The following is a 15,770-nucleotide window of genomic DNA, read 5'->3' as shown; positions in this document are numbered from 1 at the left end:
GGATTATGTTTTTCCTCTCAGCTAAAGAGACCCTGAAACAGTTACAGAAGGAAAGGGCTTGTCCGAGATGCAAGGATTTCTCAGGCTCCCGGGTATTCGAATTATTTTATGAGATTATTAGTACTTATATTTTTGGCATTGAACTGCATAACTGAACTAATTTTGGCACTACTATTTTATGAGATCATGACAGGAACCATCTTCTCGGCAAAACTGTTGCGTCTTAAACGTGAAATAGCATGACCAGTCCACCACTGAGATACAAGTCAAACTACTACAGACTACTAAGTTTTGCCAAATATATTTTAAGTTAAACCGAAGAGATTGTGCAAGTGTAAATTTCAGCTTCTGTTTCATCTGTGCTTCCAAATACACTACTCTCTCAACGAAATGGGAGGTTAATATTATCTAAACGATGATATCACGAGCTCTCAGTTGTATCCATCTTCGAAGCTTCCTCGACGCCCTTGAAGGCCACTCGCAGCTTCCTCAGCGATGACACTTTCTTGCCATTGCTCTCCGCCATACCACTAACATGCACAGTAGCAAATGGGGTTCCTTTAAGGAGCTCAAACATGGGGATGCTCAGGTTTGGCCGTGTCATCTGCTCAAGAACTTCTGGCGACTGCATGTACAGATTGTTGCCTCCGTGCGTTACGCTAGCTTTTGACATCAGCAATTTGGGGTGCTCCTCAAGCATCTTGATGAACTGTCCATGATAAGTGGAAAGGGGATTCAGAAATCTACAGGCACACAGGCTCCGTATGCACAACAGTACATTCTCTATTCAGTGCCATTTTAGAATTATATGTTGATGCAACTAGGAACATAAACCTAGGTATTAAACTGCCTAGTCTTTGTGTCAGTGAGGAAGTGTTTTCTTTTCAACTTTCTCGTTGTTCAGAATATAGTAAAACCCACTATTTGCTTTATTTATAAAGCGGGGCGAAAGCCTTTTTGGGTAAAACCCACTATTTTGAAATACCATTTTGCTGAAAATACGGCACATGTTTTGAAGTTTGCAGGCAATGCAGCAAAATATACTTGTCTTTTGAGCCAAATGATGTATTTTTTTACATGATGAATGCATTCATGTATGTGCACGTGTGAGCTAAATAAAACTTCATGTTTATGTATTTGAAAGTTAACATCTTAGCACCATCCATATTTTGTGTACATATGTAGTTCATGATTCATCTCAGCCCCTTTCAAGTCGATATATACCTTCATTATACGAATAGATGTGCACAAGGTATGCAAGTTTTTATGATTTGAGTGTTACTGACCTCCGAAAGCGTCGATGTTGTATCCAGCTCAATAAGGGTACCAGGCCCACATACAAGGCAATCTGTATCTCTAACAAACTCTGTGACTTTAATATGAGTTCCTACAAGACCATTGTACCTGCATGAGAACATAAAATAACTGTTAGGCTCTTCAAATTGGCAATGCGTCATGTTTTTGTAACCGAAATGCATCTCCTTTAGATATGGTTGTCAAACAAGTTACCAGCAACAATACCATGTGGTGTATGTAAACAATATTTTGAGGGAATATGGCGACATATGATACAATAAGTCAATAACCAATTTTAACCAAATGATTTCAACCAATCAAGGATAGAATAGAATGCTATCACAAGACAAAAAAAGAACCTCAAGCAAATAATAGCTATGTAGTTTGGAATGAAAAATAATATTTATTTGCCACATGATTAAGAGAAAATAATAGCTAGCCAAACACCCAAATCAATAGGAGCAATTCAAGCAAATTAGATTCATAATGCGCCACATTGCTAATGAAGCTTTACTTCTGAATGTGTGCGCTCAAATAACCGAAGAGTTTCTTTCAACAAGCTGTATTTGTCTCGAAATCAGAAAGTTTGCATGTTCCTTTTTCAAAAAAGCTTTGCATGCGAGATATTGCCTACCGCGAACAGACGTGAATAATAGTGAAGATTATATGTTTTCCTTTTGTCATCAATTGAAAGTTGGTGTGTATGGTTCATTTATAATTTATTATCTAAAATATTAGTCTGTTTGGAATCTGTTGCTTAGGTTGTCAGACATGTGCGCCTGCAGTTTTATCCAGTTCATACACTGAAATAAACTCAGGTGAGTGAAATGAACCATTACAAGTAATACAACATGAATCAACCTATCATTTTCTGAATACTCTTATGGTGTGCCTTCCTGACTAACCAATGCATGGTCCACTTTGCTGCAGGAGTTTTGGCATGTATGTTTTGCATTCAAACAGTAATAGTTTTGGCTAAAAGATAAGAATAAAAGTATTTACAAGTAACACGATAAAAAAACTTCGGTCTTACTTTTTGGGGATACCGACTATTTGAGTAACAGAGTAAGAATGGGAGTAATGCAACTCACGTGAGATAATTTGACACGCTTTTGCTGCAGCCAGAGACAAGCTTCAAAGCTTCAAGTGCACATGCGGCAGAAATAATTGCATTTGTTGAAGCAATAGCTGGGATGATATTCTTGACAACACCCTGTAATCAGGAATACAAATTTCAATGCCCTCTTAAAATTAACAACTCTGTGCTTCCTGATTCCAAGATGTATACAACAGAAAAAATAATAAAATTGTACTTGGGTCATCTAAATAACTGAGAATCCAAATTAATTGGCCTGAAGGAATATAGAGGGATAAGAAAATTTGCAGATTAGATCACTGGCGCAACAATAGCAAAAATGCCTCCACATACTACGAAATGTGAAAAGGTTCTCTCTGAAATGCCTACTATCTGAAGGACACTAAGATACATTCTAAGTTGTGGGATTCCCATTAAGCGGTGGTAATTTTATTTTATAATTGACATTAAGTAGGCGGATGTAACAGACCAAAGAAGCATCAGTGGCATATAGAGAATTAGTTGCTGATAAACTAACTAAATGGCACAAAAACTTCTGTCAGAAGAAAAAATTGGACATAACGCAATACTGTGGAAATTAAACATTGACAAGCATGCTGAAGCTGCATAGGTGACAGCTAAATCATGTGTGAATAGATATTTTTTTGCACAAAGCAAAAGAGCAGCATGCAGAAAAGAGACAGAGATTATTGTGTGAATAGATATTTATTCAGAAAAATCATATGTAGGTGGATTACAAGGCTAGTTAACTTTAAACGTTGCTATGATTAAACAAAACTTACACAAGTTATAAACTAAGACCATTCTTATTTACAACTTCTTAAATATCAATCTGTCCACTATTGAAGTGGATAATGCTACCAGTGCCAGCTTGCCCATAGTGCAAACCTGCACACAGCCTAATCCAACTACACAATGATTATAACAGCAAATACTAGTAGCAAAATCACCTACTATTGGAGCACAGCAGACTACTAGAAAAACGAGATAATCTTAACAGGGCGGAATTTGGAGTATATGGCAGATATTGAATTTGAGCTGCATCCACACTCACTCACAAAACTTCCGACCAACCCAGCACTGGAATTTTCACCTTGCCAGCACAATATTGTTGGCCCCCTTTAACATGAATTTAACGTAATAAGGGTGGGTTTGCTTTGATATATAAAGGTATAAATAACAAAATACTATGATTCTGCCAAGAATTTTGATTGTTATTAGTTTTACGATAGAATGCATTATTAACAAGGGCACAAGCACAGTTCACAATAGAGGAGTATAACATTGAAACATTCTGGGATAGATAGGGATTAAAGTTACATCTTAGGCCTGGAGAATAAATAAACGGAGAAGATGACACACCTGAGTCAAAGAATACGTAACTCCGGAAATACCAAAAAGTTCTGCTCTCTTTAAAGCCTGTCAAGTATACATGACAAAAGATTAGACAGAAAAAAAGATAGGACACTATATAATTTTGTATGTCATCACACTAGAGCAAACCTCTGAATAAATCCACTGCATATGTTCTGTATCATCAGCATCAAAAGGTTTTCCACTGTGAACCTACAAGACAAAATATATTTGTTACAAATGAAAATAAATTAAAGGGCAAATTACAGATACAAGAATTATACCTCGTCCCATTTGATCAAATGAGCATACTCAATGCAATGAGCTGCAGTTCTTGGAGTCTCAGCAAGGGTACATAAGGGAAACTTGACCTGGGGAGGAAAAAGCCATATGTTGCATTCAAAGCAAGGCGTCGTCCCTGGTATAATGACTCTAGCGTGACCTTTGAAACCTTCTGTCCCACCATCTACCATAGGTTTAACTGTCTCCTGGACTGGTTTGTCGTCTGCGTCATACTCTGCAATTTCAAAGACATACCGGCATCAGTACATAAATGAAGGATATTATGAGTTTCATTGTGTAAATGTACTAGTTTCTCATCATTTGAGTCATAAACGGGAAAATACTACCTGTATTAAATTAGAGAACCTTGATTTTATCATTTTATGTGCAGCCCAACATACCGTTTTACTTGGGATGGAAATATTAACACAGAACAGTATTGATTCACATTTATCTCTAGCACTTTTTTTGCAAAACTTTCTTCAGTCTCAATCTATAGTTGCTATGAATGTGCATGTTATAGTCACTTGCAAATTTAAATTGGAATTTATACAAGGAAAGGACATATGAACACATTGCCGACCAAAGATATTTACTAGTTGAAGCCTTCTTTCCAAGTAAAAGACTAGAGATCCATAAAAACGGCATTGAAATATATACCTAAGAAACCACAAGCCACAGAATTGATGTAGCTTCGAGCTTCAATTGAGTCCAGACCAAGAACAATTATTTGGAACTGATTATAGAACTCTAGCTCTTTATCTTCAATCCTACAAAAATGGGGCACAATGTTCACTCCACTAACTCGCTCCATAACCCTCTTCGCAGCTACTTCAGCCTTGGGCTTCCCAACGTCTTGAATCCTGTACAAAATCACATGCAATGCTCATTGAGATGGTAACATTACAGAGAAACGTAAATAGAACATGCAAAATCCAAACAGATATACAGTTGATGCCGCAATAAAGTGAGGTTTTGGCCTTACTCGATGAGTAAGGCTTGGTTTGCAGTTGTTGTCCTGTGCAGTGCTTATGTTTACAGCTGCTGTCAATTCAATTATTTATTGTGTGTGTGAGAATCTATCACTGGTTTGGCAATCATACTGAAGTTAGACAAAGTGTCGTATTCAATGATTGGCCTCCAATGATCTTGCATGTTTATGACCACAATAATTGTTTGGCTGCTTGCAACTTGATTAAGAACAGGTAGCGTTTCAAAAAAAAAATTAAGAACAGGTAGCAAAACATACAGTATCTATCTAATATCTTAGAAGGGATTCAATGACACAAGATTATCATAATCCACCGTATACCATGCTGACCAAATTTTATGGAGAATGAGGATTCCTTTTTTACCAATATATTTGTTATTGCTTCAGAAACTCGCATAATATTTATCTAATATATACCATGGATAATGCGTTCTTGTAGTTATCTAATTTCTAATGTACCATGCCCACATAATATTTTCCAAATGCTGATATATTGTTGACATCACATCACATGGGACAAAAGTATATGTTAACCTGAAATCCTCTCTACTGTTCCTCACTTCCGGTCACTCAGAACTTGCAAATAATTGAACCCAGTTTCATTTTAGAGGACCTAACAGTAGAACGTCCTTCTATTTATCTATTCTCCAATCCGTACATTGCTCACTATCTATGCAAGCCAGAAATATTATCCCGTGGAGCAAACAACCTTAAATCTAGCGCTTAGCACGTGAACAAGGCAGCAAAGTTTAATACCACTATACTGCATAAACCCTATTCTTGTGTATAATCAGAAGGACTGGGTGTCGAGAAGGACCTGAAGAGGAACTGGCGGTTGAGGTTGGAGACGTCGATGGTGTCCATGTCGATGACGTGCAGGTTCTTGAACCCGGAGAGGGCGAGGTCCTTGAGGAGCTCGCAGCCCAGCCCGCCCGCCCCCACCACCAGCACCTCGACGTAGCTCCCAATAAGGTCCCGCAGCTGCAAGCACGGCGCAAGTAGCCGATTCAGTGTGAAATCGCGAGAAGGATCGAAAACGCCGGACAGGGGTTGGAGCGGTGGCGGCGGCGGCTCACCACGGGGCTGGGATCGAAGGTGGAGTGAACGAGGTTCCCGGGGCGGGAGAGGAGCATGTCCAGGTCTCTCCACCTTTCGGGCTCCGTTGGCGGCGGCGCCGCCGCGTCGGGGGAAGCCATCTCGCCTGCCTTTGGACGGGGGAATCTGTAGGATGTATCGTAGTCGAGGCGCCGAGGGTAGGGCGTGCGGCCGAGGTGGGGGAAGGAGACGAGAGAAATAACTCAGGACCTTGGAGTGTGCGGCTAGGATGCGTGATTTGTCAGATCGGACGGCTGCGGTTAGAGGCTGCAGCGCAAGGCAGCAAGCCCAGAGCAAGCCTGGCCCCTCGAGCCTAGGTGAGCTAAAACAGTGAGAAAACCAACATCTGCATCTATTAGGACGTGTTTGGTTGGTCGCATTAGGTTGGGCCAGACCCGTGCGGAAAGAATCTGACTTATTTGATTGCCTGAGCTGTATCAAAAACCTGGCCCGCACGAACCTCAAAGTAGGCATCAGCCTGTCTCTGGAGGAACGGCCGAATCGGTCATTTTTTTGTGGTCCAGGCTCGCTCGAGCCACGTATGGCGAGCGCCTGCACGCCTTAGGACGCGCGGGAGACGACGTGATTGCTCATAACTCCCCACGCCCTCCCTCGTCACCTCCCTCGCCGGTTCACACCCACTCCCTCTCTCTCACCTCACCGCCCGTTCGGTTTCTCCGATGGCCACGCCGGCGTCTCGCCACGCCCCACCCACTCCGGTCATCGCCGGCAGCAATCCCATCCAAGAGAGGTGGGTTGACGGCCACTCCGCGGCCGGAGTAGATCTGGCGGCGGCACTGCGAGCTCCCTCCCCTGTCTGCATCATGCCGCCGCCCCGGGCCAATGCAGCGCCGGCACCGGTCGCTCCGGCTCCGCCACCGGAGCCGGTGGTCCTCTCCATCGGCTCAAACATCGCGGGGATCCAATACCTGCCGGCGGCGTCCTTTGCAGGCCCCCCCCCATAAGAGAGGTTTTCTCATCTGCGTCCGGTGCAAGGGGAGGGGATCTCGAGGACGCCGGTGTCATCTTCGAGCCGGTGCAAGGGGAGGGGATCTCGAGGACGCCGGTGTCATCTTCGAGCCGGTGCAAGGGGAGGGGATCTCGAGGACGCCGACGTCATCTTCGAGCCGGCGCAAGCTGAGGTGCACGGCCGCGGCCCTGGGAATGGTCGGGTCCTCTTCATCGGCGGCGGCAGCACCCCTCTTCCAGCCGGAGTTTTCACCACGGCTAGCGTACGCTACACCGCCAACCCCCACTGTAAGCTCTCTAATCCTCCTCTGCTTCTTAGTTGGGGTTCTTAGGGTAGTTCATAGTGTGCTAGAATAGATTGTGGCCCGTACATTCGATCCCATTCGACTGGATTCTACTAGATACGACCGGATTCGGTGATAATCCACTGTTTTGGGGATGAACAAGAGTGCATGTTTACTTTGTTCATCCCATATTCCTAGATTGTACATAATGTAGTGGTAGCTTGCATCGTTTTAGTGTCACATTGTTACTTTCTACTGCCAAATTGTTAGTTTGTGGTGCCACATTATGTGTTCTTGATGCTAATACTAGTGTATATGATACTGTTGTTAGTTCTTACTGATGTTGTTCATGCTACTCTTTTGCTGCTATTATTGGTGCTACTCTTCTTGCTGTTGTTGTTATGTTGCTCTTGTTGCTAGGGTACGTGAGTGCATGTGGCATGCAAGTAGGACATACCTAAATGCCAAAAATAGTATGTGCAAGTAGGACATGTGAGCGGTGGTTTCATATGACCAGTGTTAGCACTGATAATTATAACTGTCGGCGTTCTGGGAACGGGGGTCCCCAGACTTGCCTGCCTGCGGCCTACGGCGTGGCTCAAAGGGGGGCCAGCATGGCCCATCTTCACCAACACAGACCCAGGACCCTCACGAGGGGCCAAGCCTCGCGGGGCGGACGACGCAGAGCTTCCTCAGGTACGGCCTCATCAGGCTGGCTCGCGAGGAGGCGGAGAGATCAAGGCGGGGTACCTCACGAGGTGCCCGTGACGCAAGCCATCACGACCAAAGGCGCCAGGCGGGTGCCAGCCCGCGCAGCGTCCTCCTTTCCTCTTTGGTGCAAAGGGAGCAAGCGTAGCCGCGGAGTACCGAGGCATCAGGCAAAGGTTGCCATTTCGGTGCAACAAGACCAAGACCAGGAGGACTGCAAGACGGAGGTCATCGTGGAGCCCAAGACGGCGTCACCACCAGAGCTTTGTGCAGGCAAAGACTACTTTTGTTAGGATAGCTAGTACTAGCTGTCCCCCTTCAAATTAGCCCGCCATTGTTGGCTCCCTTCCCGCTCGATATTTGGAAAGAGGACCAGGACCTCTATAAATAGGACTAGCCACCCCAGGGAAGAGGGGATCGAGAATCAGAGAGAGAGAGAATCAAGAATTAGAGAATTAGAGAGAGAGAGAGAAGGGAGACTGAACTCCTCCCAGCAGTTCATCGCCCCAGCCAAGAGCAGACCCTCGCGAGGCTGTTCTTCCTTGTATTGTTCATCATCATCAGCCCAAGAGGCAATCCACCACACCACCCACTGGAGTAGGGTATTACACCACAACGGTGGCCCGAACCAGTATAAACCCTGTGTCATTCGTGTTGTTCTTTCCACAGCTTAGATCTTAGCGAGGCGGAGGGGTGCAGGTAGGTAGGAGGCGAAATCTCCGCGCACATCCCAGTGTTCGAACCTCAAGGGTCTGCCGGAACCCGAAATCTGACATTTGGCGCGCCAGGTAGGGGTGCGCCGGAATTCGTCTTCCACCGCCCCGTTCTCCTCCGACCATCGCGCCCATGTCTAACGCTCGTCGTGCCCGCGCCGAGCGCCGGGCCGCTCTCGCTTCCCGTGTCGCCCAGACGGCTCCTGTCGGCGGGCGTCCTCGCCGTTCCCCGTCACCTGCCGTCAACGCCGCCACCGGCCCGGCGGGGGACGAGCAGCAAGCATCGTCTCAGCATCCGTCCGTGCGGCAAGACGGCCGCACCGCTACTCCCTCGCTCACCCCAGCTGGTTCTTCGTCCCGCGCGCTCCGCCCACCCATGGAGGCTTGAGTTGCGCTCATCGCGGCAAACGAGCTCCTGTGCTACCGACCCGTCGACGACGTCTACGAAGAATGGCTCGACCGCGTCGCCGAGCTCGTCCGCGCCGCAGGGGGCTCTCCTGCGCCGTCCGCTCCGCTGCACCGCACCCCGCCCCGCGCGGGCGACGAAGCTCCGGCGGCGCCCCGGCTGCCTCCTCCACAAGAAGGCGCCATGGCTCCAAGGCACGTGGCCCCTGGGCAGAACCCGCTCCGTCAGGTGCCAGCGCGGCAAGAGCAGAGCTGCCAAGAAGTCCCTCGCCCGCAAGAAGCTGCCCGGGCGCTCCCTATTCCAGCACGTCGTGACCATGCTCCTGCTCCCGCACGTCAAGACCCAGCTGCAGCGCGTGGGGACATGCAAGACCAAGCTCTCCGTCACCCAAGGCCTCCCGTGGCCACGGCAGGCTGCCGCGCCTTCACCATCGAGCTACGCAGCGTCGCGTGGCCCGGCAAGTTCAAGCCGGACCTGCCTCCTTGTTACGATGGCACGGCTGACCCTGCGGAGTTCCTCCAGCTCTATGAGCTGGGCATCGAAGCTGCCAACGGAGACGAGAAGGTCATGGCGAACTGGTTTCCCATGGCGCTCAAGGACGGGGCCCGCACCTGGCTCCTGAACCTGGCTTTGGGCACGATCTCCTCCTGGGACGAGATGCGCACCCGCTTCATCGCCAACTTCCAAGGTACTCGCGACCGGCCACCCGCCGTGAGCGACATGCGCCGCATCAAGCAACAACCCGGGGAGACCCTGCAGAAGTACATCCAGCGCTTCAACAACGCACGCCTCAAGATTCCCAAGGTGACCGAGGAGGCCATCATCTCAGCCTTCTCCGACGGCGTGCACAATGTCAAGATGAAGGAGGAGCTGGCGATGCATGAAGACCTGTGCACTTCCTTGGAGCTGTTCAACTTGGCGACCAAGTGCGCCAGGGCTGAGGAAGGGCGTCTCTCCCTCCTCGAGTTGCCTGCCGCAGACCTAGAAGAGAAGAAGCCCAAGGCCAAGGATGTGAAGCGCAAGGGGGCTGCCATGCTCGCAGCAGAACCAGACACCAAGCGGGGAAGAGATCAACCCGAACCTTCCAAGGGCAGCCGGTACTGTGTGTACCACGACCTCCACACCCACAACACCAACGAATGTCAAGAGCTCCGAGCTGTGCGAGAAGGAAGGATCGCCGTCGCCCCGACCGCGGTGACCGGGGCTACGGTCGAGGAGGAGGAAGGAACGCAGGACACTGGGAAGACCGTGGCCCGCGCCAAGGGTGGCGTGATCAACCTCGCGAGGATCACTGGCAAGACCCGCCTCGCGAGGGAGACTAGAGGGATCAGCCTCGCGAGGATCGCCCGCATGGCAACGCAGGCCTCCCTCCGCTGCCGCCGCAGCCAAGGAGAAACGAGGACCGCCACCAAGACGAGGGGGCTGGGGGCTTCCAGGAGCCGCGCGCGATCGCCTGCATCCTAGACGGGGCTCAGGCCCCAGCCTCTCAACGCATCTTCAAGCAGTTCGCCCACGAAGTGAATGCAGTCCTCCCCAGGCTTGAAGCCACGCGCCCTCTCAGGTGGTCGGCGTGCGCCATCACGTTCAGCTCAGTAGATCAGCTCAAGTGTGCAGCTACAGCCGGAGTCCTCCCGATGCTTTGTTCCCCAATCATCAGCAACGTGGTGGTCACCAGGACCCTCATCGATGGCGGGGCAGGGCTCAACGTCCTGTCCGTGGAAACATTCAACAATCTCCAAGTGCCCTACAGCCAGCTTCAGCCAACCAAGCCCTTCTCCGGAATCACCGACGGCTCCACGGTCCCGATTGGGCAGGTCCGCCTCCCTGTCACCTTCGGGGCACGCGACAACTACTGCACCGAGCTCATCGACTTCGACGTCGCTCACATTCGCCTGTCGTACAACGCCATCCTTGGGTACCCATTCTGGCCAAGTTCATGGCCGTAACTCACCACGGCTACAACGTCCTCAAGATGCCAGGAAGTGGCGGAGTCATCACGGTGCCCTGTGAAGAGAAGGACGCGGTGTGTTCCCTGGAACGAGCCTTTCAGGCCGCGTCACTGGAAGACCCGGGTCGCGGAAGCAGGAGGCTTCCCGAGACCGCCCCCAAGAAGAAGAAGACATTGTCCGGCCCGGCCCCTCAGGAGGCAGGCCCCTCTGGGCCCGTGCCTTCCCAGGGGGAACCTCCTTCCGTCACATAGGAAAGCGCGCCCGGCGCCCTCCTCAGGCAGGGCTCGGGGGCTCTCCCCTGGAGGGCCACCGACCTGGCTAGGGTCACGAGGGAGGCGCTTGGGCAACACATGGAGGCGTGTTTCGAAGCACGTTTCCCTCAAGAAGGAGTAAGGCAAGGAGAGCCAGACCCTCAGGAGTTCGTCAGCAAGGCCATTCAGGAGCTACAGGAGTCAAGGGTCATGAAAGGCGGCCGCCGTCTACCAGCAGTGGCTCCCCATCCAGGCGAGGATGGTGGGCTGCGCGTCTGCATCGACATACCAGGGCTCAACCGAGTCACCTCTCTGGAGCGCCTCTGGCCCTCGCGAGTGGGGCGCTACGGAGGTCCACCCCACAGCTACGTTCGCATGCCTTACGGCTTGCCGAACGCGGCTGTCACGCACCAGCGCCTCACGAGGGGCACCATGGAGGCACAAGAGGCCAGGCGTTCCGCAGCCCTGGCGGAGATGGAGATGGTCCGCAGAGAGCCACCAGCGCCTCCGGAGCCTCCCGAGGCCCCTGGGCCTGGGGGCTCGTGAGGATCGGCTTCCGCAGCCCACCGAGTCTGCTACACCAACACCCCTTCGTCCTCAATGTCATCAGGTGACATCTTTCAAGTTTCACTTCCAGCTGGGAGCGCCCCCCCAGGGTGCATTATTCCCAGGCTGCGTGGGTCCGTCCCTGCGGCATGTATCCCTTTTATTTCATGTTGTTAGCTTACCTTGTTGGGGGCGCCCCTCGGGCTGCATGATCCCCAAGTCGCTCGGGCCAGACCCAGTGATGTCTGCCTTCCCAGCATCTATTTGAATGAATCCACTCCTTTCGCGGCTAATGTGTTTGACCTAGCTGCCCGCTCAACTGACGCCAACTAACGGAACTGCTCTCAAACGGCACAACGCTTGCACATGGGTCCGTCCCTGCAACGCCGACAAACCTGAATGGCTGAGCTCTGGCCGCGGCAGCCCCACATGGCGCCACCTCGTCAAGCCTTCAGTGCCTCGTACCCCTCGGAAGCAACCAACGGCTGACTGTCAATTGTCACGGCAACCCCTCGTTTTTCTATGATGGGTCTACAGGATCTCCAGAAGGAGCTGCGTCAGGCGAGGCCCTTGCGGTGTCTCCTTCGCTCTCACCCGCGCGAACCGCTTGCATGTTAAAGGGGGGTGCCTGAGCATCGCGACTCAGGGCTCCTACTGGCTCTCCAGCCCTCACCCTCTGGCCTTGTCCACGGCATCGCGACCTGGCATACCAGCGACGGCTGAGACTCGCTCGAGGGCCGGGACCCGAGGACGTAGAGCAGAAAGGGGAGCAAAGGCGAGGGGGAGGGACACGCGAGGACCTCGCCGAGCAACCTCACGCCTGCCGATGCACGGACCCGGCGACACACTAGAGAGCGACCCCTGATTCTCGAGATAAGTCACCACCTGGAAGCACCAGCTACCGTGGCACCATCCCCGCACCTAATGCAATCCCGTGTTAGCGACGCCGCTCTCCTTTCTCACCGAACAACGGCTACTTGAGCGCCAAAGGGGACCTCCTGAGCATCGTGAGTCAGGGGCTCTTATCGGACTCCGGGTCGCTCACCTCCTGGCCTTGACCACGGCATAGCGACCTGGCATACCAGCGACAGCTGAAGCCGCCTTGGGACTGGGACCTGTCGGCGCAAAGCACCAAGCCCTCGTGAGGTTCGAAAGGGAGGACTGAGCTAAGACAGAATGAGCAACTCGCACAGTTCTATGACAAGGGTTGTATTAACAAAACAGGATCACAGGCACCTTACAAGCCCCCACGGGACGCGTCTTTGATTCCTCGCAAGGAACAGATCCTAAAGGGACGCTAACTACGCGCGCCCCTACAAAAGACGCCATCATCAACAGTGGGCCGTCAAGCACCGGCGCCAACCCCATCCAGATCAGAGTCGGCGGCGGCCTGACGAGCCCGCCCTGCTCCAGGAGCGGCACCGGCTCGGGGGCTCATAGCTGTCGTCGCTCGTCTCCGGAGTCGCGAAGAGCTCGCCGGAGTCACTGGAGCCTCTGACGCCTCCACCACCTGAGGAGCCGCCAAGGGAGCGGTTGGCGGGCCCAGTCCTCGTCGCGGCAGGGTCCTGGCCACCTTCCCCGGGGCAGCACTCCAGCCAGCGCCCGCTCGCGTCGAAGACCTTGAAGAGCATCACCGAAGCACCATCATAATCCAAGTGGACCGCGAAGACGCCCCTTACCCTGCAAACCCGGGCGATTTCGCTCCAGCCTCGAGTCATGAAGACCTCGCCCGGGGCAACGACCGTGACCTCTGCCTCGGTCGCGAGGGTGCTGCAGCCGGCGTGCTGCAGCCAAAGCTCCAGGGGCTCTCCCTGCGGGACGATGGAGGCGAAGAAGGGAGGAAGGCAAACCCAAGACTAAGGAGGCATGGCGACGTGGAGCACGAGCTCTCGGGAGGAGCCCTCGGTATGGACCCCAGGGGGGACGACCCACACCTTCGTGACCCGTCGGCGCCGACGGCGGCGCCGCCCATGGCGATCAGCATCAGCTCCTTCAGGGCCCTCGATGTGGGCATACAAGGGAAGAGGGAACCCCGGCGGTGCCCGCACGCACCAAGGCCTCGGCACATGGGCCCCCTCGTCCGGGCCACGAAGGACGAGCCGTTTCTTCGGCGAGAGCGGGTCAGGTTCCTCTCGGGGAGCCTTTCCCTTCTCTACCGTCGAGAACCGGCGGATCGGAGCCATCGCAGCAAGACGGAGCAAGGACCGGGAAGAAGGAGAAGCAAGGGGGGATGAACTGGAAGGGCGCACGTCGCTTCGTACTTATAGCCGGCGAAGGCCAACCGTCGACCCCCATGATCGCAGGTAATCATGACCCGCTTTGCATGCAAGGACTTGTCCAATCCGTGCAGTTGCCGAGGCGCCATGGGGAAGTGGAGACGCCCACGTCCAATCAACCGCCACGCGGCGCCCAAGGCCGCAGGCTGTTAGGGCCCGCGGCGCTTCGCTCTTGCCCTTCCGCCTTCCTGCACGGCCAAGTCCGGGCGCGCCTTGGGCCCGGGGGCTACTGTCGGCGTTCTGGGAACGGGGGTCCCCAGACTTGCCTGCCTGCGGCCTGCGGTGTGGCTCAAAGGGGGGCCCAGCACAGCCCATCTTCACCAACACAGACCCAGGACCCTCGCGTGGGGCCAAGCCTCGCGAGGTGGACGACGCGGAGCTTCCTCAAGCACGGCCTCATCGGGTTGGCTCGCGAGGAGGCGGAGAGATCAAGGAGGGGTACCTCACGAGGTGCCCGTGACACAAGCCATGACGACCAAAGGCGCCAGGCGGGTGCCAGCCCGTGCAGCGTCCTCCTTTCCTCTTTGGTGCAAAGGGAGCAAGCGCAGCCGCGGAGTACCGAGGCATCAGGCAAAGGTTGCCATTTCGGTGCAACAAGACCAAGACCAGGAGGACTGCAAGACGGAGGTCATCGTGGAGCCCAAGACGGCGTCACCACCAGAGCTTTGTGCAGGCGAAGACTACTTTTGTTAGGATAGCTAGTACTAGCTGCCCCCCTTCAAATTAGCCCGCCATTGTTGGCTTCCTTCCCGCTCGATATTTGGGAAGAGGACCAGGGCCTCTATAAATAGGACTAGCCACCCCCAGGGGAGAGGGGATCGAGAATCAGGGAGAGAGAGAATCAAGAATTAGAGAATCAGAGAGAGAGAGAAGGGAGACTGAACTCCTCCCAGCAGTTCATCGCCCCAGCCAAGAGCAGACCCTCGCGAGGCTGTTCTTCCTTGTATTGTTCATCATCATCAGCCCAAAAGGCAATCCACCACACCACCCACTAGAGTAGGGTATTACACCACAACGGTGGCCCGAACCAGTATAAACCCTGTGTCATTTGTGTTGTTCTTTCCACAGCTTAGATCTTAGCGAGGCGGAGGGGTGCAGGTAGGTAGGAGGCGAAATCTCTGCGCGCACCCCAGTGTTCGAACCTCAAGGGTCTGCCGGAACCCAAAGTCCGACAATAACCACTGATTAGAGTAGCATTGATAATGTGTTAGTACTTAGTAGTGATCATTGTAAGTTGTGTTTAGTGAGCATACATCATGTTCTACTTGTTAGCTTTGATGTGTTGCTAATTGATGGCCATCTTGCTGACAAGATAATGAAGGCGGAGTGGGACAGAGTCGGCGGTGGTGCAGGTCGTCGCTGGCGCAGAGGGGGCGGCGGACCTCATCCCCATGAACCGATGGCTGAAGAGGGTGGTGCTCCCTCGCAGGGTGGAGTTCATGCGGATGCCGCTGGGTGCTGGCAGGAGGTCGAGGACGGGGCACGAAGAGGGTGCACGGGAACCTATGAGGTTCTACGTGCAGATCGCTGACCAGGAGGACATCGCCATGATCAT

At 52.2% G+C, this 15,770-nt stretch overlaps 1 protein-coding gene across 1 annotated transcript; it reads right to left on the bottom strand.

Annotated features, from left to right (window-relative positions):
* Positions 1–201: 201 nt before the first annotated feature.
* Positions 202–6,392, bottom strand: LOC125543717 (NEDD8-activating enzyme E1 catalytic subunit-like). The gene is made up of 9 exons (XM_048707174.1): positions 6,095–6,392; positions 5,836–5,999; positions 4,688–4,890; positions 4,030–4,262; positions 3,896–3,958; positions 3,755–3,811; positions 2,388–2,509; positions 1,287–1,404; positions 202–709 (listed from the first exon to the last, which is right to left on the bottom strand). The coding sequence occupies exons 1-9, from the start codon at positions 6,212–6,214 to the stop codon at positions 422–424; spliced, it is 1,368 nt and encodes a 455-aa protein (XP_048563131.1). The 5' UTR covers positions 6,215–6,392; the 3' UTR covers positions 202–421.
* Positions 6,393–15,770: the final 9,378 nt, after the last annotated feature.

Source organism: Triticum urartu, chromosome 3, assembly GCF_003073215.2.
Source record: "Triticum urartu cultivar G1812 chromosome 3, Tu2.1, whole genome shotgun sequence".
In the NCBI taxonomy this organism is placed as follows: Eukaryota; Viridiplantae; Streptophyta; class Magnoliopsida; order Poales; family Poaceae; genus Triticum; species Triticum urartu.
The sequence above is the reverse complement of the archived record's forward strand: the minus strand, read 5'-3'. Positions and strand labels throughout refer to the sequence as shown.

Coding starts and splice junctions, on each gene's coding strand:
- LOC125543717 (XM_048707174.1), bottom strand. CDS start 6,214: ATGGCTTCCCCCGACGCGGCGGCGCCGCCGCCAACGGAGCCCGAAAGG. Junction 4,891..5,835: donor AACCGCCAGTTCCTCTTCAG/GTCCTTCTCGAC, acceptor GATTTTGTACAG/GATTCAAGACGTTGGGAAGC. Junction 3,959..4,029: donor ATTTGATCAAATGGGACGAG/GTATAATTCTTG, acceptor TTTGTCTTGTAG/GTTCACAGTGGAAAACCTTT.